The sequence below is a fragment of the Eschrichtius robustus genome, chromosome 11 (genome assembly GCF_028021215.1).
Source record: "Eschrichtius robustus isolate mEscRob2 chromosome 11, mEscRob2.pri, whole genome shotgun sequence".
In the NCBI taxonomy this organism is placed as follows: Eukaryota; Metazoa; Chordata; class Mammalia; order Artiodactyla; family Eschrichtiidae; genus Eschrichtius; species Eschrichtius robustus.
In genome coordinates, this window is record NC_090834.1 from 112,048,613 (window position 1) to 112,072,936 (window position 24,324).

Here is a 24,324-nt window from a genome sequence, read left to right on the forward strand (position 1 = left end):
GCCACGTTGTCCTCCCAGCGATCCTGGATGCGGGGTCAGGGGGCTGCCTTATTTCACGGATGAGATCGTTTGGGCCTCCGGAGAGGCAAGGACCGCTCGGGTGCCTGGCTGAGCTGGGTGTGACTGCTGGGGAGACCTCCCCGCCAAGGGATGGGACGTGTCCTGCTTCCCCTGGACCAGCGTTTGTCCAGTGAGCTCTCACAGCACCCACACCCGCGGGGCACAGGTCGCTGGACCCCGGCATCTGGAGGTGGGACATCGTGGTCCTTGGCCTCCTGGCCGCTGACCTGCCCCTGAGACATGAGCCCCTCCAGGCCCACAATTCCCTGGGTCCTGCTAAAGCGGTCGGCCAGGCCTGGGTGCACCGGGCATGCCCACCCCCGGGCCAGGTCCTCGTTTCGCGCTCAAGGGCCCCTCGTTCCTCCCCTCCTGCGAGGCTCTCAGCGGGTCCCAGGCCCTGGGGAGTGAACCCGGGGAGAGCAGCTGTGCTTGTGTCACCTGTGTTTACCTGGGAACCGAAAAACACTCTTTCAAAAGAGCCTCTTAGAAGGCAAAAAAAGTGCCAGCTCCTTCCCTGGGGCCCTGGGACTCTGGTTCCTGAGGGCAACTCCTGGCTGCCTGGCTGCGGGTAGGAGCTGCCCTGGGCATGCCTCTCCCTGGTCCTGCAGCCCCTTCTGCCCAGACCTGGGCTGCTGGCACCCCGGGCAGCAGGGACCACTCAGGAGCCTGGGGTGACACTAGCGGGGGAAACGGCAGCTGATCGGGTTCAGAGGCCTACGTCATCGTGTGGGGGGCAGGGGGTGAGCACTCAGGGTGGAAAAGGGAGACAAGGACCTCGCACAGTTGTGTGCCAGCACCTGGCACTTAGGGCGCACGCGGCAGGGCCCAGTGACCAGGCTGGCGGTACCCCAAGCTGCCTGGCGCCCGGCCAGGGCAGTGACTGCCCGTTGACACGTCGGCGAGAGCCGGGTCGTTTTGATGATCAAAGAGGAAGAAAGGGAGCAGGGTTGGGGGCTGCCTTCACCTTGGGGGCACACAGGCATGCCCGAGGGCTCGAGCCACCCGACCCGCTGGCCGTCGGCTCCGGTCAGCGCCTGGCCTCACCTCTTGGTGGTGGGGCTGCCCCCTAGGAGGTCCCAGAGGACGTAAACCCAGGAGCCTGGGAGAGGCTGCAGTGCGCGCCCGACCAAAGTGGGTACAAGCGTGCTGTTTGGCCGTGAACCATCCGTACGGGCTGCGCGGGCTCCGAGCCGGCTGACCGGCCACCCGGCAACCCAGCGGGCAGGGCCGAGGAGCGGGGTCCTGGCGGCGGTGGTGGTGGGGAGGGGAGTGACGAGAGGCTTGCTGCCAGAGTCCCCTGCCCCAGCACGTGTCACAGTGCCGTCCAGGCCGCCCGGCAGGGCAGCCTGCTGGAGAGGTGGTCTCCGAGGGGTGACCACCCCCAGCCCAGGCCGGTGGGAGCTGAGGGCAGCACCCAGGCCCCCGCCCCCAGCCTCTGCCAGGTTCCCGGCTCGGGGCCTCTGGGGAGGTGTTGCTGATCTTGGGGGGCTGTTGTGAATCAGGGGATACGCCCTGGACAGCCGGGAGACCCACATCATCAGGCCGGAGCCTCTGAAAGGCCTAGGGCAGGGCTGGAGGGCCCCAGGCCGCTCTGCAGTGGGCGAGGCCGGGGGCCCAGCCGCTGGGGGTCCACGCTCTCTGGACGCTGCAGCCCACCGAGCGGCGGGCACTGGGGACCCGCGGCTCTTCTTCCCGCTCGTGTTACGTGGCTAACTCTGAATCTGGATCACCTCGAGGCTCTAACCTTCCGCGTTTCGGGGAGGGCGCTCTGGCTTTTCCCCGGGGTGCAGCCTCTGATCGGCTGGCTGTCACCTTTTCAATGTCCTCAGAGGCACCTGGCTTGTTTTTAGTCTTTTAAGCTCTGAGCCTTGTTTGGGGGGTGGGGTGAGGATGGAACTCTAATATTATGTGAATTTCTTCTCTTGCTTCAAGGCTTTTATTAAATTCTCCCTTTAAGCTTTCAAGAGAGAGCTTTGAGCCTCTCCCTTTTGACTCTGTATCACGGAAAATGTGAAATACGAGGGCGGAGAGGACGGCGTAACAGAGGCTCCCTCGACGCCCCGCTGTCCCCAGAGCCGACCCCGGACGGGCGCCGCTGCACCGCATCTCCCTGAACTCGGGTTTAAAATAGAGCTTCGTGCTCACCTCCTGACCTTCACCCCCCCACCGCGTCCTCCTTCTTTTGCCGCCTGCCTTCGTAACTGCTGTCAGAGCGCGTGTTCAGGGTGGAGGTGTCCCCAGGTTCCCCTGCAGGTCTGTCTGTGCGGGGTTTCCAGGACAGGGCCCCGTGGCCATCCACACACAGCGCTGGGGAGGAGAAGGCAGTGGGGAAGGTTCTGGAAGGTCACACCCCGGACACCCCCGTGACCTTGAGGAACTCCTGGAGGGGTCAAGCCCACCCTCCCCAAAGACCCTCAGGAGAGACTCCAGGCGCTGTTTCCTCCCTGCCCGGCGGAGTCCCGGGATGGGCCTCTGGGCCGTGCATCCCCAGCCTCTGCCTCTGCTGTGCTCCCCCGCGTCCCCTCTGCCCCCAGTCTGTTCATGGCCCCTTGGAGCAGCTCTGGAGGTGGAGAGGTCACTTCCTTAGTCGGCCGAGTCTGGTTCCTGAGCGCCTAATGTATACACATCCCACTCGGTCAGATCCCCCCCACCTCCATCCCCCCTCCCCCAACCCAGCAGCATCACCGTTAGTACCTGCTACCTGCCGAATGCTCCCCGGGCACTGGGGCTGCAGGGACAAGCCGGGTGCCCCACCTGGGGTCCTGCCCCCAGGAATGGAGGAGATGCCGCAGCAGAGGTTCTGAGACCTGGGGGGTGGGGGTGGTCATGTGAAGAACAGGAAACGAAGAGCTAGGATGGGGGGAACAGCCCAGGGGAGTGGCCCCGGGCCAGACACCGGCCCTGCCAGGTGCTGGGAGCTGAGGGCCTCTCGGTGAGGCTGGGGCGGCCGTGGGCGTCTGGAGAGCAGGCTCCGGTCCACTCCGGCCTGGAGGTGGAGGGGCCGTGCAAGTGGGGGGAGCATGGGGTTGTTGGCTCCCAGAGAGGGGGTCCAGCTGGGCAAGAGGGACCCCAGGCCTCCCCACGCTCCTCCAAGGCCCTCGGGCCACCTGACCTTGCAAGACCACGTTCCCCCGAGTTCCCCGAGTCCGGGACAAGAGCTCCTCCCGTCCCCCTGCAGGCCCAGCATCTCTTGCTTCTTCTTGTTTATTTTCGGGCTGCTGACAGCTCTGCTGGGGGCGTGCTCCGCAGTAAAAGTGGCGCGCGCTCTTCGTGGAGACGCAGACGAGACAGAGAAAGTCGCATGGACTGATTCGCTCACTCGCGGGTTGACGGTTTCCGTCACCGCGTCCTGGAGTCGCTGAGGCACAGCCCACTCCTCGGCATCCCTTTCGAGTCCGCAGCGTGGTCTCCGTGGCCACGTTTAGCATCCGCTGCACCCACATCCCTTCGTTTACTTGGCACCTACCTGTCGACGGGTATTTTCACTCCTGAAAATAGCCCTGCGGAGCGAATCCTCCCACGTGTCTCTTGGCACAGATATTGATTATATGGATTTTACGCCCCATAGTAAATTTCTGGAAGTCGGATCATTAGCTCAAGGGACGCTCGTGCTTGACACTTTGATTCACGCTCACAAACGACCCTCCAAAGAGGCTGTGTGCCTGGCCCTCCCTCCCTCCCTCCGTCCATCCTCAGGGCTGTGTGCTCATGGGGTGTCCGCTGGGCTGACCCACAGGGCACAAAGGAGCAGCCTGAAAGCAGGGTGCTTCCCGCCGACCAGCAGACCATAGTCTGTCACCCTGGGCCGGCCTCGGTCTGTGACTGGCCCTGCCTGAGCGCTCAAGGTCAAGTCAGGTTGACCAGCAGGGGCAGGAGCTGTGCTCAGCCCTTGGGGACACAGCGTGTAAAACACATCCGACCCCGAGGGCTGCAGCCGAGCGCCCCCTCCTCCTGGGACCTCTGCCAGGATCACCTGGGCCCCTCCAGGCCCCTGTCCAGCCCTGCCCCTGGAGCGGGCCTGACCAGGCTGGCCAGACCTTTGCCACTGGAGAAGGAAGGCTTTGCTGAAGCTGCCCCGAGAGCAGGCTGCCTGAGGCTCGGCTGCAGGACGACACCCGCCACCCCCCCCCCGCCCCGTGCCCTGGGGACCCCGCGAGTCGTACACCTGGTCACACACGCCCGGCGTCCGCGCAGAAGCCACCTTTCCTGTGACCGCGACTCATTTTTCTCACTTTGGAGCTGCGGGGAGGGCTGTGCCCGTGGAGTCCTTCTCCCTGAAAACTGAAGCCTGGGCAGGATCCCCGGGGGCAGAGCTGGGGCCTGGACCCGCCCCACCACCTGGCCTCCCCCAGCCCCGGCCCGCCATGCATGCCCGTCCCCTCTCTGAGGAGCACGGTCCTTACTCATCCCTGGGCTTTGCGGGGCACTGGAGCAACAAGACCCCTCTGTCCTCAGCTGAGCCGCGTCTAAACCCTCAGCTCCCCCCGCAAAACAGGGGCGCGGGGGACACATGAGCAATAGAGGTGCCAGGCCCCCTCGGTTTATGGGCTCCACGCCCCTGATACTCTCGCGGTCCGTGCTTCTCTGTGCCAGGCCCTGCAAAGGCCAACGCCATCCTCTCCCGGGCCTTGGAGGGACCCCAAGATCAGCCCCCTTCCCGAGGAGAAACCTGCCTGCTCCCCACCACCACATGCCGGCGGCCCAGCGGTTCTGCTGAAGACGCATAACCCAAAGTGCAGCGGAAGCCCAGGGCCCAAATCAGCCGGACGGTGGGAACCAGCCAGACGCCCTGTCCCCGGGTCCAGCAGCCATGCCCATCGGGGGCCCCGGCCACCATGTTGCTGCAGCCCAGCCCCCTCTCAGGCTGGGGTGGCCACTTATATCTTCTCTCCCCTCCCTTGCAAGGGCCCCCAGACCTTTAGAGACCCCTTGCCACCCTCCCACAGGGCACACTGCTCACCTCCGGGGCCTCCACCAGCTCCAGATGTCCGTCCGGGGTTCCCCAATGTAAGCGTCAGTTAGAAATGATCATCGGTTGCTCTGGGCTCTGGGGCCGACGCTGCTGGGGCTGGCGTGACCCAGGGGGGCAGCGGGGACTCCCCAGACAGCCCTCAGCCCACCCGAATCATCGGGGAGCACCGCTGGGCGGCGTGACTTTCCTCCAGTGATGACACAAAGCATGTGATGGACCACCACTCGTTCCAGAAGGGCCACAGGCCTGGGTTCCATTCAGACCCCGTCAGCCCCGGGCCCCCTCCCTGCCCAGGCCTCGCCTGTGAAATGACACTCGATTCTTGCCGGGTCGGGGTGGGGGCTCGAGTCTGTGATAGCGCCTTGAGAAGTCGGCCCCCGAGAACACACCCCTCGGATGCTCGGGCTCCGGGGGACACGGCCCTTCCCAGCCTCGGGGTCCCCAGCCGGAGCTGGGCCGGAGCCAGAACAGATCTTCGCAACCCTCGAGAACCCTGGTGGTCCAGTGGTTGGGATTCTGCGCTCCCAATGCAGGGGGCCCGGGTTCGATCCCTGGTCAGGGAACTAGATCCCACATGCCGCAACCAAGACCCGGCACAGCCAAATAAATAAATAAATACCAAAAAAAAAAAAAAAAAGCAGCAGCTGGGGGCAGGACCAGCTTGCTGGAAGGCTCAGGGTCGGGGGTGACGCCGAGCTGAGTGCTGGGGCCGGGGCCAGGTCTGGGGGGGGGTGTCGGGCAGCGGGGAGGCACCGCTGGCCCAGGGACCCGGAAGACCAAAGGCAGGGATGCATGAAGCTGCCTGGCATTTGGGACCTGGTACCGGGGCCGCCTGCATGGCAGGAGAGCTGCCACCTCCCGGGAGCTCGCTGGGGGCTCCATGGTGGAGGGGCAGGGGCGCGAGGGTCTGAGGCTTCATCCGGGGATGGAGCCCTAGGAGGTTAGTCAAGGGGGTGACAGGGTGAAAGGTGGCTCTGCTGAGGGTGATGGGACGGTGGGAGGAGCTGATGGGTGTCGGCCTGACCCAGGTGAGCGGGAGGGGCAGGTGCAAGCGGAGGGGACAAGGGGACGAGGGCCACTGGGACTCCTGCAGGCCAAGGGGAGCACTGCGTACCTTCCCGTGGGTGGCCGCAAGGTGCTGATACGCCTCATCCCCACCCCAGGTCTCTGCTGGGCTGGGTGCCCCTGAAACTCCCTGCGGTGAGTTGAATGGTGACCCCCAAAAGATATGTCTAAATCCTAACCCCAAAAGCCCTGAATGCATCCTTACTTGGATTTAGGAATTTGCAGGGGTAGTTAAGGGAAAGGTCTTGACCGAGGGCATCCTGGATTATCTCGTGGACCCTAAATCCAGTGATTTAGGAGAAAGGGAAGGAGAGGGAGGTTTGAGACATGGACACGCAGGGGAGGCCACGGGAAGACAGAGGCAGAGACTGAGAGACGTTTCTGTAAGTCACAGAGTGCTTGGGGCCCCCAGAAGCTGGAAGAGGCAGGAGGGAGCCTCTGAGGGTGTGGCCCTGCCGACACCTTGATTTCAGACTCTGACCTCCAGAACTGGGAGAGAATCCGTTTCTGTTGTTTGAACTGCCCAGCCTGTGGTCCTCTGTTCCGGCCGCCCCAGGACACTGATGCAGCCCCTCTCTGTGGAAAGCTGTTAATTCTCTCCAAAAAGCGTCAGGACCCGGTGAAGCCGCCACTGTCACCGGCCACCTCTACAGTCAGCAGGTGACAGGGGACACTGGCTGCTGTGACCTCTAACCTCCAGAAGGAAGAAGGCCCTTCTGGGTCCAGCCCTGATGGGTAAAGCCACCAGTCTCTCTGTCTCCTTGGACTGGCCTTCACTGGCTGGGGGGCAGAGGGGGGATGTCAAACCTCCTCCCCAGTCAGAAAGGACAGCCTGGAGGGGATGGCCCTGTGGTCTCAGCATGTGGGCCCCTCCCACACATCAGATAATCCAGGAGCCTGACCGCTCCTGGGGCCAGGGAGGGCGCCGCCCGCGGGGGCTGGGACGGGGCTGTCTGTCGAAACCAAGGGGAGGTGTTTTAGGGCGAATGATGGGGCCCAGAGGGAGCGCCGACTGGCAGGCTGGGTCCCCTGGCGCGTCCCCGAAGGCAGGCATAGACGAAGGGGCAGCAAGCTGTCTGGACAGGTATCTGTAAAGCTCATCCCGACCCAGAGGGACACGTTTGACCCCGAGCCGGCCTCCGAGCGGTCGCTGTGTCCCCCGTCACGCTCGGTCTCATTTTTAGCTGTCACCTTCTGTCAGAGGCGCCCGATGCAGCTTCACGCTTTAGAGCTTGTCATTTCATGGCGTGACCAATGTGTCAGGGGACAGACCCAGATTTAGGTCTCAGAGCTTGGAGGACAAGCCCTGCCTTCTCACCTCTCCCACAGGGCCATTTCTCAGCCCCAATGGCCCCGGGGAGCCCTGACCTCGGGGGTCGTCGGGGGTCTCTGGACCCTTCTCCAAACCTCAGTATCTCCACTGGACAAGGCACGGTGGCGGGACTTGGGCTGGGCGGCCGCCGCTTCAGTGTCTGGAGAACGGGTCAGGCGTGCTGACTACACACCTGGTGAGAGGGCCGTGGGTCCACTCCACGGAGCTCAAGATTGGCCGGAGGCTGGCAGGGCCACTGGCCACTGTGATTATGATCAATGGAAATGTGATAAGTCCTGAAATTTTGACTTTTTTTTAAAGAAACAGCATCCATCATCACTTCTGCATGGTGCCTTCTAGACGGTTCCTCTTAATGAATTCAGCATGAATTCCTTTTCATGTTGAATAATATTCCGTGGTATGGATGGACCACAGTTTGGTTAGCCATTGATCAGCTGATGGGAGTCTGGGCTGCTTCTGCTTTTTGGACATGTGTGTGCACGTTGCTTGTGGATATAGGTTTTCATTTCTTGCTTGTTTCTCTTTTGGTCTCTTTGTGAGCCCTTGGCATGTCCCCCCCCCCCCAATGTCTCGTGGTTCAGGCCGATGTCACACTGACACTTTGGCACCAGGAAGCCGGATGCCCTCAAGTGGGGTTTGCTTGGGCCCTGACAGTGGGCTGGAGGGTCCAGTGCACAAAAGGGTCTGGAGGCAGGGCCGGGGGTCCGCAAGCTTGGTGACCACATCCCTGAGATGTCAGGTCACCTTCCTGGACTGTCCCTACCGTGGCAGGACAAGGAGGGGGCCCTTGGCCCAGTGCCAGCTTGGTGCTGCCCGACTGGCAGGGCCACTTTCTCCGCCAGGCGCATGACAGCTGACGGAACGGGTTTCCCCAGAAACCAGCAGGGAGTGGCAGGTGGAGGCTGTGACTGGGGGAGGCCCACAGCCTGACTTGGGGGTCACTGGGTGGGGGGCTGCCCCTATTGGTTATCCCAGAAGGGCCTGGAAGGCAGGGCTTCCATTCCCGCCCCAACAGCTGCCCGCCCAGCGGGTCAGCGGTGAACAAGGCCTTGAGCTGGAGGCTGGGGGGGCGCCAGGAGCCGTGCAGGAAGACCCCGTGGGCTTCAGCCAGAAGTGCAGACAGCCCCTCCCCGAGTTAAAACCTGCAGGCTGGGGCTTCCCTGGTGGGGCAGTGGTTGAGAATCCGCCTGCCAATGCAGGGGACACGGGTTCGAGCCCTGGTCTGGGAGGATCCCGCATGCCGCGGAGCGACTGGGCCCGTGAGCCACAATTACTGAGCCTGCGCGTCTGGAGCCTGTGCTCCGCAACAAGAGAGGCTGTTATAATGAGAGGTCCGCGCACCGCGATGAAGAGTGGCCCCCACTTGCCGCAACTAGAGAAAGCCCTCGCACAGGAACGAATACCCAACACAGCCATAAATAAATAAAAATTAAAATTAAAAAAAAAAACAACAACAACAACCTGCAGGCTGGGCTGCAGGAGGGCCAGGGCGGCGGAACAGCGCAGAGTAGGTGCTCACGGATCGGGCTGCAGGAGACGCACAGGACGTGGGGGAGAGAAGGGCGGCCCATCCCCCCAGAGGGGTCCTGGGCTCTTGCAGGCGGCGGGGCCGGGAAAGCTGGGGACATGGCGAGGAGGCAGTGGGCTTCCCTGCTGTACAGACCTGCAGCCCAATAAACGTTCTCTCTCCGGAGTTCCTGTTCTGGCTCTCAGGGCAGTCCCGGCAGATGTGGGCAGCCCTTCCCCTGGGGCTGACGCCGGGCGGGGGGTCGGGGGGCAAGCACGCCTGCCCCGGGTGAGCTGGGAGTCAAGGGGGCGGTGCCACCTGGCCACATGTCCCCGGGTGAGTCAGCTTGCCCTTGGGGCCTCAGTTACTGCATCTGTAAAATGGAGAGAAGGCGGGAAAACGGAGCACTGCAACGCTTGCGGTCTGTTTTGCTTCCAAGACCTAGGATCCTCCCAGGCCCTGGACAGGCTTGGAGGCCTGCAGGAGGGGAGGAGGGGCACGGTGCCTGCCGCCCACCTGCTGACTCCTCAGTGCCCTGCAGGACGCGATGCAGGGGTGCGTGCGCCCTGGGGGGAGCTGCCGCTGTGTGAGGATTGGGACCGTCCAGCAAGAGGGGAGTTTTCAGTTTATGCAAGGATTCGCCCTGGACATCAGAGAAGCCAGGCCCCCTCCTGCCCTCTCCGTGCACTCAAGTTGTGACGAAACCCCCCAAAACCCGACTCCTGGAAGCCTCGGTGAGCCCTGCACCCCAGGGCTATGTAAGAATGAGCTCCAGCCCTACTGGAAACCCCACTGGCCCAGTGCTGGGTGGGAGGGTGTCAGGGGTCCATGTCCTCCCCCAGTGCAGATTCTCCTGGAGGAAGCCGGGTGCCGGCCATTCCCAGGTGAGCAGGAAGCCCGGGGTCTTCGCCCTCTGGTGCTTGGGTCCTGAGAGCCACGTCCCATCCTCGCCAGGAGCAGTCATGACAGGGGCGGTGTCCTCCCACTCAGTGAGTCCCCCGGGGCTCCCCGTGAGCGGGGAACCCGCTCGTCTGAAGGCTCAAGGGGAAGCGGTTTCCCCTAAGTGAGCAGGCTGGGCGCACAGGAATGGGACCAAGGCTCTTAAGGGTCCCGAGAGACAGGTCATTCCCAGTGAGGCTCTGTTTCCCCCTCCAGCCTCGAGGAGCAGGGGGGGCGGCCCAAGGATGCTCGGCTGGGTCCGGAGCAGACAGGGTGCCCCGGCCCTGGATCTGGAGCTCGTTTCCTTCAGAGGAGAGATTCGGGGGGAACAGTTAGGAAAGGAGGTTTCGCCCTCCACCCGGACAAGGCCAGGGAGGGGTTTTGTGGAGTCCGAAGCCAGTTGGGCATTAAAGAGGAAGCAATAGAATTGTATGTTAAGCCAGGTGGCGTGGCTTCTATCGTAAGTGTTGTTTGTTTTTTTTTAAATTTCAGACTTTTATTAAAAATCGAAGTATAGTTGATTTACAATGTTGTGTTAGTTTCAGGTGTACAGCAAAGCGATTCAGTTATACACATACATATTCTTTTTCAGACTCTTTTGTGTTATAGGTTATTGCAAGATATTGAGTAGAGTTCCCTGTGCTATGCAGTAGGACCTTGTTGGTTATCTGTTTTATATATAGTAGTGTGTATCTGTTAATCCCAAACTCCTAATTTATCCCTCCCCCCCCTTTCCCCTTTGGTAACCATAAGTTTGTTTTCTCTCTGTGAGTTATCGTGTGTGTTGTAAATAGTTGCTTCTTGGCATAAGTTCAGTTATTTTAACCCAGACTGTGATCACGCTTCTCTGTCTCAGCCCTCCGGGGGCTACAACGTCGACACCAAATAAAGGGGTGGCAGCCGCGTGCCGGGCTGCACATCCTATGGAGCGTGGGAAGCAGGGAAGTGGATCCGCTTCCCTGAGATCACATGCTCAGTTTTCCCACACGTTGTGCAAAGTCTTTTCCGCCTGCAGTGTGGCCGAGGCTGGTTTGGGACAAAACTGGAGTATAATTACTGCACGGCGTCTGCCCGCCCGGATCCCTGGGGCCGTCGAGCAAACCAGCTGAGGAGCTGGCCACGGGCCCAGGCGCGCACGCCTGACTCTCACATTTGTGTTCCGTGGCCCCGTGGTGGTGTTCGCAGTCACACTGGTCTTCCCAGCTCTGTCGGGAGCCCACCTCTCAGCCTCAGTCCCCCAGAGGGCTTTGGTTTCCCCATTTCCCCATGGACGGCTCCCCGGAAAGGGGACTGCGCTGTCTCTGTCCGGCCCCACGCCAAGCCTTCCCCGGCCCCGGGCATCGCTGCGCTCCTGATGTCAGGCTTATCTCTTCAGGGCTCCGTGCTGCGAACGGTAGTAGTTCATGTTTGTTGGTGCTGCTATGCTAAACCCTCTGCGAGCCTTGTCTCCACAATAACCCTACGAGGGGTGCTGTCATCAGCCTGTTACAGACGAGGAAACCGAGGCACTGAGTAGGTGCGTGGCTGGTCTCCCCACCCCGTGGTGCTGCCTCACCGCCGGCTACACCTGTCCTCTCATCACGGGCCCCTGTGCTGTGTAGTCAGTGATCATAGCAGGAGGAGAGGGCAGCCTGACGTCCGGGTGTGTCGGTCAGGGTTGTCTGGTGTGTGTACCTGTAGACGTATAATCTATACGTAATAAACATGTATATATATATGTAGAGAGAGGGAGAGGCTTATTATAAGGAATTGATTCGTACCATCACGGAGCCTGAGCCGTCTGAAGATCCGCGGGTGGTCGGCAAGCTGGAGACCCAGGGGCGCTGATGGTGTAGTTCCACCCCAAAAGCCAGCGGGCTCGAGACCAAGGAAACGAGCGGATGCTTCAGTTCAGGTCTGAAGGCAGAAAAAATCCAACACCCCAGTCCGAAGGCATCAGGCAGGAGAAATTCTCTCTTAGTCGGGGAGGCTTAGCCTTCTGTGCTATTTAAGCCTTCAACTGATTGGACAAGGCCCACCCACACTGAGGAGGACCATCTGCTTTACTGAGTCGACTGATCTAGATGTCAGTCTCATCCAGAAACACCCTCCCAGACACACCCAGTATCGTGTTTGACCAAATGTCTGAGCCCCCATGTGGCCCAGTCAAGTGGATGCATAAAGTTAACCAGATGCCCTTCTTGTGACCTCCTTGGTCTCAGAAACGAGGTGCCCACGGCCAACCCTGGGCTGCCGCAAGCCTGGGGGATCAGGGAGCCGGGACGCCCCAGCCAGGCCCCCAGTCGCCGGCTCGATGCTGTATATAGCATGGTGGGTGGGGAGACATTGCCCGTCCCCGGGGGCCCAGGCTTTCTGGGTCCTCGGTGCCCCTCTCTCTGGTTGCGGAGAGCCCCGAGGCCAGGCCGAGCTGGTGGACACCGTGTGGGAATTATGCTCCGTTTATGTCCCAGAACCAGCCTTGGGCACAGTCCAGCTGGGGTATACTTTGCGCGACTTGTGGGAAAAGCGGGCATTGGATTTCCGTGGACCTCACGCACCCAAGAGCACAGGACCGGGGGCTGCTGAGAGTGGGTCCTGCGAGATCAGGCCCTCATCTCCCCTGCGCGAGCCAGCGTGCGCCCCCGACCCAGCACCGAGCAGCCGGGGGCCAGGCTGGCTGGCATTTAAGATGACCCACCAGAGAGCCTGTGAAGGTGGCACGTGAGCGAGGACACCTTTTCTTGGCGAGAGGAAGGGTTTCTCCGCGCTCAGAACCGGCCCAGGTCAGCCGGGCTGGGGTAGGAGGGAGGAGACGGAGGCTGCATCCCTCCCGATGAGGCTGAGCTCCTGGTGCTCGTGTGGGGTCCTGAGCAGGTTTGGGGGCACCCTGCCGCGCCGTGCTTCAGCGTTCTCAGCCAGCAGACCGGGCAGCCACCTCCCTGCAGGAGCTACAGTGTTGCCTGCTCAGGTGTGGCCAAGGTGCTGGATTAGGGGTGCCCGACCCAATTCCAGGGACGCTGCAGGGCTGGGGCACGGGCAGGGGCTGGGGGCGAGGAAGGCTTTGCTGTGCCCATACCTCCGGATCCCACCACCATGACCTCTTTGGGAGACCTGAGCCTTTCCAGGGGTGGGGGCCCCCCACCCAAGTTGCGGGGGGGAACACTGCTGAGTCTCTTAGGGAGCTTCTAGCTGCTTTCAGGAGCCCACCCGCCTCAGCGCACGCTCTGCCTTTTCCTGGGCTGTGAGCGCCGCACCTCCCCTTCCCCAGATGGCGGTTGTCTGAGCCCCACGTGAGCCCCGCCCTGCCCGGAGTTCACACCATCAATCACCCGAGGGACACAGAGGAGAGCTGGGCTGTGTGCGCCCTCCCCAGGTGGCACCACTCCCCGGCGGCACCGCCCTGGCCCTTCACGGAGCATTCCTTTGGGCCACCCCTTGCTGAGACGCGCAGGGCGGAACCCAGCGCTCTGACCAAGGAGGGCCCACTGGAATCACCCCCTCCCTTTTTCTGGGGGCTCACTCTCTGTTAATACAGCCCAAGATGGTGGGTGTTGCTCAGGGAATCTGGGCCAGATTCTCCCCTGCGGAGGGAGATCCTTGACAGAGATGCCCTGAGGTAGACCCCCGGCTGTGCCCATTCCCGCCCTGCACAGCCCCGGGCCAGTGCTCCCCTCCGGGGACCCCCAGCAGGCTTCGGGCCCACCCATCCGCTGGCAGCCCTCCTGGCCTCGGTTCCTTCTGTTTACTGGACGACTGCTCCTCCAGGGGCTGCCGCTCTCACCTACCTGGTTTTCAGGCCCACTCAGCGCCCACCCCAGGGCCACCAGGGCAGGAGCAGCTGCGGAAGGTCCCATGGGGGGAGCAGGGGGTGGGCAGGGGGAGAGGCTGAGGCTGGAGGGGTCTGGAGGGGAGTGCAGGCTCACTTGAGCCCCCAGGATCCCCTCAGGGTCGGCGATGACCCACCACTTCCCCTCTTCTCCCAACCCCCTCCACGCCCCTCCCTGCCCGCTGGGAGGGAGTTTGGGCCACAGCAGCCCCTGGCCCACTTGGTTCTCCTCTTCTTGCTGGAATTTCCCGCCCAGGCTCGGCCCTGCAATGAGGGAAGACGGGCAGCCGTGGGGTCCAGATGGCGGGTGCCCATCTGTGGCCGAGTGCCCCCCAGGGCAGCCACCTAACTGCCGTCCGTCAGCCGCCACCACCCAGGCAGGCGGCGGCCTGTGGGGCGTCTCCCGGGCGAGGGGTCACGCAGGGCAGAAGCCCCACTGGGAGAGCCAGGCCACAGGGGGTGTCCGGGAGACATCAGCACCCCTGGGAGAGCCCCCCAGCGTGTGGAGGACTTCAGGTCAGCAGCCAGCCCCACAGCACGGGCAGTGACTCGGGCATGCGGTCGCTCCGGGGCCCAGATCCAGCTGCCTGGTTCAGATGCTGGGCCTGAGGGTGGGCAGCCCCGACCCTTGACCCTCGGCAGGCCCATCTCCTGGGGTCTCCTGCCTCCCCCTCCACGTCGTCCTCCCCACTGCCCTGCACTCCCGCCTGGTTGCACATCACCCGCCCTCTCCCCACCCCCTCCCCGTCCCAGAGCACTGCGGCCAGGATGCAGTTTGCGTCAGAAACTCAAACTCTCATTTGGGACCGGTGGGCGGGCAGGGTCTGGGTAGGACAGGGTGGGGTCAGGCCTGCAGCGGGGACCACATCCGATCAGGCCACAGTGGCCCGGCCTTCCTAGAACTGGGCGGGAGGGGCCTGCTGCAGAGGAAGTGGCAAGTGGGCAGTGCCCAGGCCAGCCGATCGTGGTACTGAGTGTGCCAGTTGGCCCCGTGTCGGTCAGGAAGCCAGGTGGGCGGGTGCCAGGGCCCGGCCCTTCCCACAGCCACGTGATCTGGCTGAGTCAGCCGAGAACACCCAGGCAAGGCCTTGAGCAGGGCAGGCCACTTCCTGCCCCTCTCCGCAGGGCTGAGCCACTCCGAGGTGGCCTGTCTGGGAACTGTCTCTCTGGGGGAGACCCGACTCCCACCATCTCCCCCAGGATCCTGTACCCACTTCCCTTCTGTCCCTGCCCTCAGCCATCTTCAAGGTGCACGGGGACCGGGGGCTTGAAGCTGTGCCACCTCGCGGGGACCCGGGCATGGTTCAAGCCACTGGACCTCAGGCTGGTCTTTTCTGCTCTTGGGACCTCTTCAAAATGAGATCTGCATCTTTAAAATGGGATCATGAGATCTGCTACCCTCACCTCTCCGATATCATAAGAATCACATCAGGTGGAATAATGCACATGAAAGGGCCTGGGACGCGTCAGGGGTCCATCAGCACAGGTCCAAAGTTCTGAACGCTGGTCTGGACCCGTCAGGGATGCGCCCACATGCCAGGGTGCGCTGAAGGGGCTGCTGCTCCCATGGGGGCTGCTCAGGCTGCCCAGTTTGAGCCCCAGATGCTAGGTCCAGCTGGGGGACAGTAGCCAGGACATGTTTCTGGACCCTCATGAGGGTCCTCTTGGCAGGGACTTCATGGTCACTAGCCTTGGGACCTTAGCAAGTTTCTGGAATGCAAATGTGTGGTGTTGACATGATGGTTGCTGTCCTTTAACTGATGGCTACTGTCCTTTAACTGATGGCTGCTGTCCTTCCCTGGGATCTGCTGACCTCTCCATTGGGTGTGCAGACAGAGAGCCAAGCAGGTGGGTTCACATTGCTTCATCCCTGAGCTTATCTGTGATTTCAGAGCATTTTCCCCCTCGCCTTTTACAATCCGTTTCGTTCAAGCAGAAGTGAGTGCACTGTGAGTGCAGGCACATTGGTGGTGGCCGGGCTGCAAGTGCCTGCTTCTCCTGCACCCACCAATTAACAGAGAGCACCCCGTGGCCCGAGCCGCATCTCCCCTGCCCAGGAACCCTTGCCCTCCTACCCTCTAGCACAGCTGGGCCACTTGTGACACTCAGCCACTGGTGAGAAAGCTAACCAGGCAGCCAGGAACTCACACTGGGTTCACCGTCTCGGCCTCTGCAGGGGACTTTGCCACCCCCACTCAGAGGAACCCCCCCTTTACAAATAGGGGCTCAGAGACGAGCATGGCCAGCTGAGGCCACAAAGCCATTACAGGCAGGGCTGGACCTCTTCCCAGGCTCAGAATCGTCTCCCCCACCTCCACGCCTGCAGGTGGGATGCGAAGTGAGTCCGGGATTCTGTTGGATTCCTTCTCAGAGCCTCAGCCCTTCCCAACGAGAGCTGCAAGCGGCTCAGCGGATTCTGGCCCCAGATAAGCGGGCTGGGCATCCTGCCTGTGCTGGCTGATAAGGCACCAATGACCTTTCTTTACAAAGATCACATTGTTCTGGCCCGAAGGTGGGCCTCTGGTGGTGGAGGGAGGGGACAGCGTTTAGAGGCAAATAACTGCTCAGAAGGCAGCTTCCAGCGGGGGAGGGGAGGGGCAGGGTGCCGGCACCCAGCTGGGGCAGGGTGGGCTCTGTGCAGCTCTCCAGGCCTTGATGTTGGCCAGGCGGCCTTGGCCCGGGGCAGAGAGCTTGTCACCTACCAGGTGCCCGAGCAAGTGCTGGAACTCAGGGACACAGGGCTGGCCCGGGCAGGGCCGAGCCTGACCTATACCCTGTCTACTCTGGGCCAGCACCACGTGGGACCCGTCTGCCCCCGACGCTGGGGGACCTTCATGCCCCAGAAGGGAAACGGAAGCCGAGGAGCCTGCCCAGGCCGTGCAGGGTGAGGGCGGCCAAGCCGGAAGTCGGAGCTGCCTCCCGTCCTGTGCTCCCCTACCTGTCCCCCTCACCTCCCAGGTGGCCCGGGAGTGGCAACGGGGCAGGAGGAAGTGGGGAGCCCTAAGGAAGGGGACCAGGAGGCACCTGCGGTTGACAGGACGGCTCCTGAGCCGGGGTAGAACTTGAAGGTCACCTTGTCCAGCCCCCTGTTGCCGGGCGGGGATGCACCCAGACACCACCCGTGGATACGTCCCCGCTGTGGCTGCAGGACCCTGACGGCTACTGGCAGTGATGTTTTACTTGAGGCCCCCGTGGTGCCCATCAGCCCGGGCATTCTGCATCCTCGGGGTGCAGGCGGGGCATAGGAGTCTGGAGCAGGCTGCAGGGAGGCTGCTGGGACTCAGAGGACGCCGGTGAGGCGGGTCCGGCCCTGGATGCCCGGACAGCCGCCACCTTGCCCGGAGCAGGGCTGCAGGAGGGGCCCCTGCCCTACTTGCTCTGGGCCCCCAGGGCTACTCCCTGACCCGCGACAGCCCTAGCCCCTCTCAACCCCCTTGCCAACGTGAGCTAATTCATTCTGGAAATGCTGCATTGGCCCTATAGGTGCCCAGCTTGAGTGGGTACCCGGGGCTTCAGGCAGTCGAGGAATCAGCTGGGATGTGCCCCACAGCGGAAGCCCAGCCCGGCAGGGAGTTACCGCATGGCCCGAACTAAGACACGAGGGGTGTGTGCCTCGGGCCCCAAGACGGGCAGACGTGCTGCCCCCGAGAGGGCTCTGGGACCGGCATCTCCGCTCAGAGCCGTGCCTGGCGTCGGGCAGTGAGTCTCCACCCCAGGCCCAGGTTCTAAGTGCTTCCTTTCCCAAAGGTTTGGTGCCTGCCCCCCTCCTTCCCGAAAGGCCCTTCGGGGTCTGACTTTGTGGCGGCCGAGAAAGGCAGCCACACAGGGTGAGCCAGGGTCAGGGTTCCCTCTGCGGGGACCAGCCGGGAGGAGGAGGGGTAGGAGGCCAGCCCTGCCTCACCTGGAGCTTCGCAGGCCAAGGGGTGGGCCCGCCTGGCCACCTGCCTCGATGGGGAGGAATGCTCCCTGGCCGCTTGCTCAGACAGACAAACCTGGCGCTCCCAGCGGCAGGGGGCTTGTCCCCAGGGGCACGTGTGCCTCCAGGGCTGGGATTCCTGCTTGCTGGGTGGGCCACGAGGGCTCCCGCAGCAAGCCACAGCCCACCGTCCCCCAGAAGTGCCACCACTGCCAGGGCCTGCAGGAAGCTGGCCACATCTGCGCCCTAAGCCCTGCAGGTCAGCGTGGGAAACGCTGCCACGCCTTCCCAAGCCCCGAGGCTGGCTTGGTCTTGGGTCTGAGCAGGGGCTGCAGTGGCTTCCCTGCTGAGCTCCAGGCCTGCAAAACCCTCCCCCGAGGCTTGGCCAGGGCTGGGCAGTCCCAGGCCACAGACACCCAGTGACCTTCTCCCCAACCGCCGCCCCTCCTCCTGCTTCCTGGCCTCCACTATGAGCTCGCCCGTAGGGGGCCCGGGGGTCTCTGGGCTGGGGCCCCCCTCTTGCTGAAACACCCGAGGCTCCTGCACAGGGATGTCAGGGCCCCTCACACTCAGGCCCCCTCACGTGCTGTGTCGGGGACCGTCTTACCGTGTCGGGGTGCCCTTGGGCTCCTTCCTCCAGGCCCTGCAGTGTCCCCTCAGACACCTGGACTTCATGATAATAAGGACCAGGTGAAGCCACAGCCGAATGTCAAATCAGCCTCGTTTATGGCAGCGGGGGAGGAATTTGGGCAACTGTAGGCCGAGGGCGAGCTGTGTACAGACGAGCATCACCCCAGTAACCAAGGGTAACGGAGGGGTGTTACTGTGGTCGGGGCACAGGCCAGCCGTCAGAGGTTGGGGAGGCCAGTGAGGGCAAGGCACATGGCGGCCCGAGACGGCTCAGGCGGGCAGAACCCAGGCTCCAAGGGCCCAGGGCTGGGCCCAGAGAGAGTGTGCCCTGAGCCCTTGGGCAGCTGGAGCCCAGGCCGGGACAGAGGGAGAGAGCTGCCCGCCGTGGGTGCGGTCCCTGGTTGCTGGCTCAGCCTGGGAGTCTATTTCCTCATCCACCTGTTCTTCTTTCCCTCCCTCCATCCTCCCTCCATCCTCACGGACTGGCTCCCATCCTCACGGGTCCGTGCTCCCTGGGCTACGAGCCTTCGGCTTTCCCCGCGGGGTGCAGAGCAGCAGCCAAGGGCATGGTCAGCCCAGCATCAGGTTGCCGGTCCTCCCGGCTTGGAGCCTCCAAGGGTCTGCAGACCCACCAGGTGCCGGATTCCTCCTGCCTCCTGCCGGTGCCTGGAGGGCAGGGCCTCAGTCCTCGGCTGCACCAGGCGTGGCAGGAGGCCTGGGACAGGAACCCTCACCAGGGTTACCGTGGAAATTGGCCCCCAAGCTGACGCTGGCCAGAGGTTCCTCCCCTAACCCGCGGAGAAGGAGGAACGAAGCCCAGGGACGTTTGCTCTGCTGCCTTCATTCACCCCGGGCTCTGGGGTCCCCAAGCCCTGGAGCAGAGTGGCGCTCACGCCCGCTGCAAGTCCCTGCTCCCGGCCCTGGGGAGACGCAGCGAACGGGAGAGACAGTGCTGTCCCCTTTCCTGGAACTTGCATCCTGGGGTGGAAGAAAGTTGACACAGAAGAAGGAATGCAGGAGCGACACTCCAGCAACTTGGACTGTTCCACGGGGATGTGGCATTGTGTGAGACAGAGGGGTGGCAACCTTCTGGGAAGTGACATTTGAGCGGAGAGTGGAATTTGAGAAGGACCCAGCCACACGGAAGGACGGAGATGTGGGCGAGGGTGTTTGGGGGGGGGGACGTCAGAGCAGAGGCCCCAGTGGGCATGGGCTCAGCATGTTCAAGGAACATAACGGGGGCCAGTGTGTCTGGGGCAAGTGGGTGACAGAGCCAGGCAGGGAATGAGGTGGGAGGAGCGGGCAGGGGTCCTGGATGGCCTGGAAAACAGGGACGCGGAGACAGAGGCCGGACTGTGTTCTAGATGCAGTGAGGAGCCTCTGGCGAGAGGGGCCCTGGATTTAGCTCTGAAATGAACGAAGCAACATCTCCCCCTCCTTGACCCCAAATGAGATCACAGACAGCAGCCAGGGGTGGGCATTGGGAAGGCCGAGGGGCTGCGTGTACACCCTGAGGCCTTGCCGAGGGAGAGGGGCCACCTCGCTGTCCAAGTGGGTCAGAGGGGGGCCTTTGGGGGCCCGCGCCTGGTCTGGGGTGTCAGGACACAGAGGGGGTATCCACGGGTGCACGCCGACACTGCGCTCGGATTGGTGGGTGTCTGTTCTGCCTGCACCAGCTGTTCAGCCATTTGGATGTCACCTCTGATGTGTCTGATTATTGGGCAAATAGGAAGGAAGGGGGGACGGGAAATCAGGCTGCTCTGCTGACAAGAGAGATTCACGGAGGAGGGAGGGAGGAGAGTTTGGATGGATGGATGGATCGATCGATGGATCGATGGATCGATGGATGGATGGTTAAATGATTGGATGTTTGGGTGGATGGATGGATGGCTAGGAGGTTAGATGGATGGACAGATAGGCAGGTGGGAAGATGGGTGGATGGATGGATGGATGGATGGATGGATGGATGGATGGAAAGGAGGGAGGGAAGGTGGGAGGATGGTGTATATGAGCAGATGGTGGGGCTCACAGACTAATGAGTCCCACTGGTCGCTGGTTGTTAGCTGTGCTGGGGGAGAAGAAAGGCAGCCAGTGACCTCTGTGCCCTCCCCACCATGCCCTGGTAGAGCCGGGGCACATGGCCAGATGGGGGAGCTGAGATGTGTGGGCAGGAGCCCCTCTCCCTGCCCCAAGTTTGCAAGACTCAACCCCTAAGAGACATGCAGCTCCAGGTGAGGGAGGCCTACCTGTGTCATCCCTCATCACGCGTCCTGGGGCCCCCAGGGCAGGAGCAGGTCTGACTCACCTTGGCTGCCAGCCGGGTGCTTGGAAGATCTCAGCTACATGAGTAAGAAGGCAGCGGACCTCCTCTCAGGTGCTGGCTCCCTGGCGTGAGACACACCTGGGGAGTCAGTGAGTGACCACTGGGACTCTGCAAGCAGGGCCTGGGCTTCCAGACGCCCGCCCCCTCCTCCCCCGCAGTGGGTTTGCTAGAAGCTAAGCTGAACTGGTGAGAGGGGGGACCCGGGCCAGGATTGAGAATCAGCCTACTTGACTCAAGCACAGCTGTCGCCGATTAATAGCTGTGCGACCTGGGGCCAAAACTCCCAACCTCTCTGAAACCAGTTTCCCCATCTGTGAAATGGCAGAGGTAACAAGCTTAGCCAGGTGACACGGTAGTGATTAGGAAGGGAGGGGCCCCTGGGCCCACTGCAGCCTTGGAGCCCCCCTACTCTGACCCCTGGGCAGGGAGCACAGAGGAGTTTCTGGGGCTGCCGACGGAACCCTGGGCCACCCTGCCCACTCCTGAAGCCCCGCCCGGGTCCACTCGCCCACCTGTCACAACAGGAAAGGCTCTGTGTGTCTGCTGCCCCGCCCAGGAAGGCCCAGGGCCAGGGGAGAAAGCTGGGACTTTGTCCTGGGCTTGGCAGGAGGCCACCGGCCCACCCGGGAGGCGGCAGGAGGCACCCCTGGGCCTGGAGAAATCGGTCACTGGGCCTTTATGCAGCACGTCCTCAGGAAGTGGAAAGAGCCCAGGATTCAGAGCCGGAGTTCCTGCTCTGCCAACGTCTGCCAGGCCGTGACCACAAGGCTAGGCCATCAGCTCTTGGAGCCATGATTTTCTCATCCATAAAATGGGCTGACGTCGGTGGCGCAGTACGGTCCACTGGGAGCTGCTTGCCCCGGCCCCACTCGGGGTGGGGCTGCAAGGGGGCAGGAGACAGAGGGAGCTGCCTCTTTCCTGATCTGGGCAGACCGGGGCAGTGGCAGGGCTTGGGAGGGCACGGCAGGCACCTGAAGGACTGGCCGTCGGGCTCCCCCGGGGCTGCTGCTTCTGTCGGAACCGGACGCTAGTTTGGGCAGTGCTGTGAAGCAGGAAGGTGATGTCTTGGGCGGAGCGTGGATTCGGGTGCACCTCACCATAAGCACACCTGCACTTCCTCTCCGAGTTAAGGTGCTTTGGGTGCAGGTATCAGAAACCCAGCCGAGGAGCTGAAGCAGGGGAGGGCAGGAGGTGGGGTCTCGAGGCGTCCTTAGGCGGGATGGGCAGGCCAGGTTCAGGGACGACCCCAGCCTCCTGCCAGCTCCCCCGAGAGCTCTGTGGCCGCCTGTCTGGCCTGCCTGCGTCCCCCTCTCTGGGCAGCTCTTGGCCCCCTCCCCCGCGTGCACGGATCTCCATCCCCTAGGGGGGGAGGTGTGGTGGCCCGGCATGGGTCAGGGGCCCACCTCAGCTCCATTTCACCGTGTCCAGGGTCCTACAGAGCCGACTTAGTGCCCGGCCGAGGGGGCAGGGGGTCCTGCCACACCTGTGACAGCCAAACTTCCAGCGGGGCTGGTCCGGGCCTGGCTTCTGACATGGGCCCTGGAAAGCCTGAGCTTGGCCGTGCAGCCTTCCCTGGGTGACCTGCAGGCCCCTCGGGCCCTCGTCCCATTTCTGAGACATCCCCTGAGTGGGGACCTGACTGTAAGACACAGTGGCCCCAGCCACTCGGCCCTGACTCTCCGGCGTGTCTCTGGTCCCCTTGCCGGGGCGGATGCAGGATGCCCACCTCCAGGCCCCAGGCTGCCCCGGCCTCGGCGTGAGGCGTGACCAGTGCTCTCCCCTCCTTCCTTCCAGAAGCCCCCCAGCGCCCACGCCATGAAGGAGGAGGCCTTCCTGCGACGACGCTTCTCCCTGTGCCCGCCCTCCTCCACCCCTCAGAAAGTCGACCCCCGGAAACTCGGCCGCACCCTGCTCTTGGGTGGAGAGAATGAGCTCGACCCTCTGGGTCCAGGTCAGCGTCCACACGGGAACCCGGTCACCTGGCACGTGGGCCACGGGCGGGGGCAGCTGCCGAGCCTGGGCCCTCCTCAGCTTCGAGGCCCAGCTGTGTGGCCTCAGGCAGGTCCCTTTCCCTCTCTGTGCTGTCCCGGTTGCGGAGGGCGGGCATCGGCCTTGCTGTGCTCACACCCCAGCCCCTGGTGCCTCCGGGTCAGGATGGTTCTCCCCTAGTCATTGCTCCTCCACTTCCTGCAGGGACCTGGCAATAAACCACCAGCCACAGGGAGGGGGTGGGAGTGGCCGTCAGGTGGCCTCAGACCTCCTGTGAGACCATCACCGTCTTCTTCCTGCCCGTGAACCTGAGCTTTAGAAACCTGCTTCAAAACAAATGGAGCTATATGGAATCTAAAAAAAAAAAAAAAGGTTCTGAAAAACCTAGGGGCAGGACAGGAATGAAGATGCAGACGTAAAGAATGGACTTGAGGACACGGGGAGGGGGAAGGGTAAGCTGGGATGCAGTGAGAGAGTGGCATGGACATAAATACACTACCAAGTGTAAAATAGATAGCTAGTGGGAAGCAGCTGCATAGCACAGGGAGCACCTAGAGGGGCAGGATAGGGAGGGTGGGAGGGAGACACAAGAGGGAGGAGATAGGGGATGTATGTATATGTATAGCTGATTTACTTTGTGATATAGCAGAAATTAATACGCCATTGTAAAGCAATTATACTCCAATAACAATGTTAAAAAAAAAAAAAAACCGGAGCCAGGCATGGGCAGCCGCTCCCCCCAGGGTCGAATCCAGACCCCTCACGCCCCCCTCCCTCCCCTCAAGCAAGCTGGAGAGGAAGCCTGCCGGGAGGGGCGCGGGGACAGTGTCCGGCCACCTCCCTCCGAGAGCCCAGCACTGGGGAGCAATGGAATTCCAGCCAGCGGATTTGGGGAGTTGGGGGAAGCCAGGCGAGGTCTGGGTACCCTGAACTGAAAACAGGGGGCCTGTCTTACAGACCCCAGAGGATGTGCCACACCAGCGCCCAGGGCACCCGGGCTCCTCCCAGCGGTGACACCCCCTCATGACGCTGGCTGGTGTTGATTAGCTCTCTGGTCCCGCAGCCATCGCCTGGGCTGGCTTCCTGCCCCACCCAGGCCAGCCGTGCCCGGTGCCCATGCCTCGCCTGCCACACGCTGGGCAGCGGCGGAGGGGCTGCCCGGCAGCGTGCCCCGGTCCTCATGCCGGCCACTCTCTTGCAGGGAAGGACATGGAGCCCAACAGCCCATCGCCGCCCAGGGATGAAGGGCCCCCGACCCCAGGCTCTGCCACGAAGGTGCCACCGGTAGGAGCCCGGCTGTGGGAGGACCCGAGGCAGGGAGCCTGCCCTGGGGACGATGGGAAGTGGCTGGAGGGAGGGGGCAGCAGGGCCGCTGGCCGAACCCAGCATTCCCAGCCCTTGGCTCTGAATCAGGGAGGCTGCTGGAGCCGGGGACGGAGTCACAGAGCTTGTGAGTTGTTTATCAAAGCCACCTTCTTGAGTAACACAGGTCGGGGATGCAGGGCCCGGAGAAGGCTGGGGCTGCCAGGGGGCCTCAGGGACAGAAAATCATGGTAAAAGGAGGCCCCGGGCTCTTCTGTCATAGGGAACCCACCCAGTATGAGCGCATCCGCCCTCTGCCTTTGTCTGTGCTGTGCCCTCCACCCGTGCGCCCTCTCCAGGGCAGCCCTGAGTTCGGGGAAAGGGCACACGCACACACAGATACACACACAAATGCACATACAGACACACACATAGATACACATACACACACAGATACACACAAATGCACATACAGACACACAC

At 62.7% G+C, this 24,324-nt stretch overlaps 1 protein-coding gene across 1 annotated transcript in view; it reads left to right on the forward strand.

Annotated features, from left to right (window-relative positions):
• The window catches only part of OSBPL5 (oxysterol binding protein like 5), a 69,191-nt gene that overhangs the window by 15,882 nt on the left and 28,985 nt on the right, over window positions 1-24,324 (forward strand). The window contains exons 2-3 of the mRNA XM_068555096.1: window positions 22,345-22,501; window positions 23,741-23,823. Of these exons, the coding sequence (XP_068411197.1) occupies window positions 22,366-22,501; window positions 23,741-23,823 (219 nt within the window). The 5' untranslated portion in view covers window positions 22,345-22,365. The remainder of the gene's footprint in view (window positions 1-22,344; window positions 22,502-23,740; window positions 23,824-24,324) is intronic.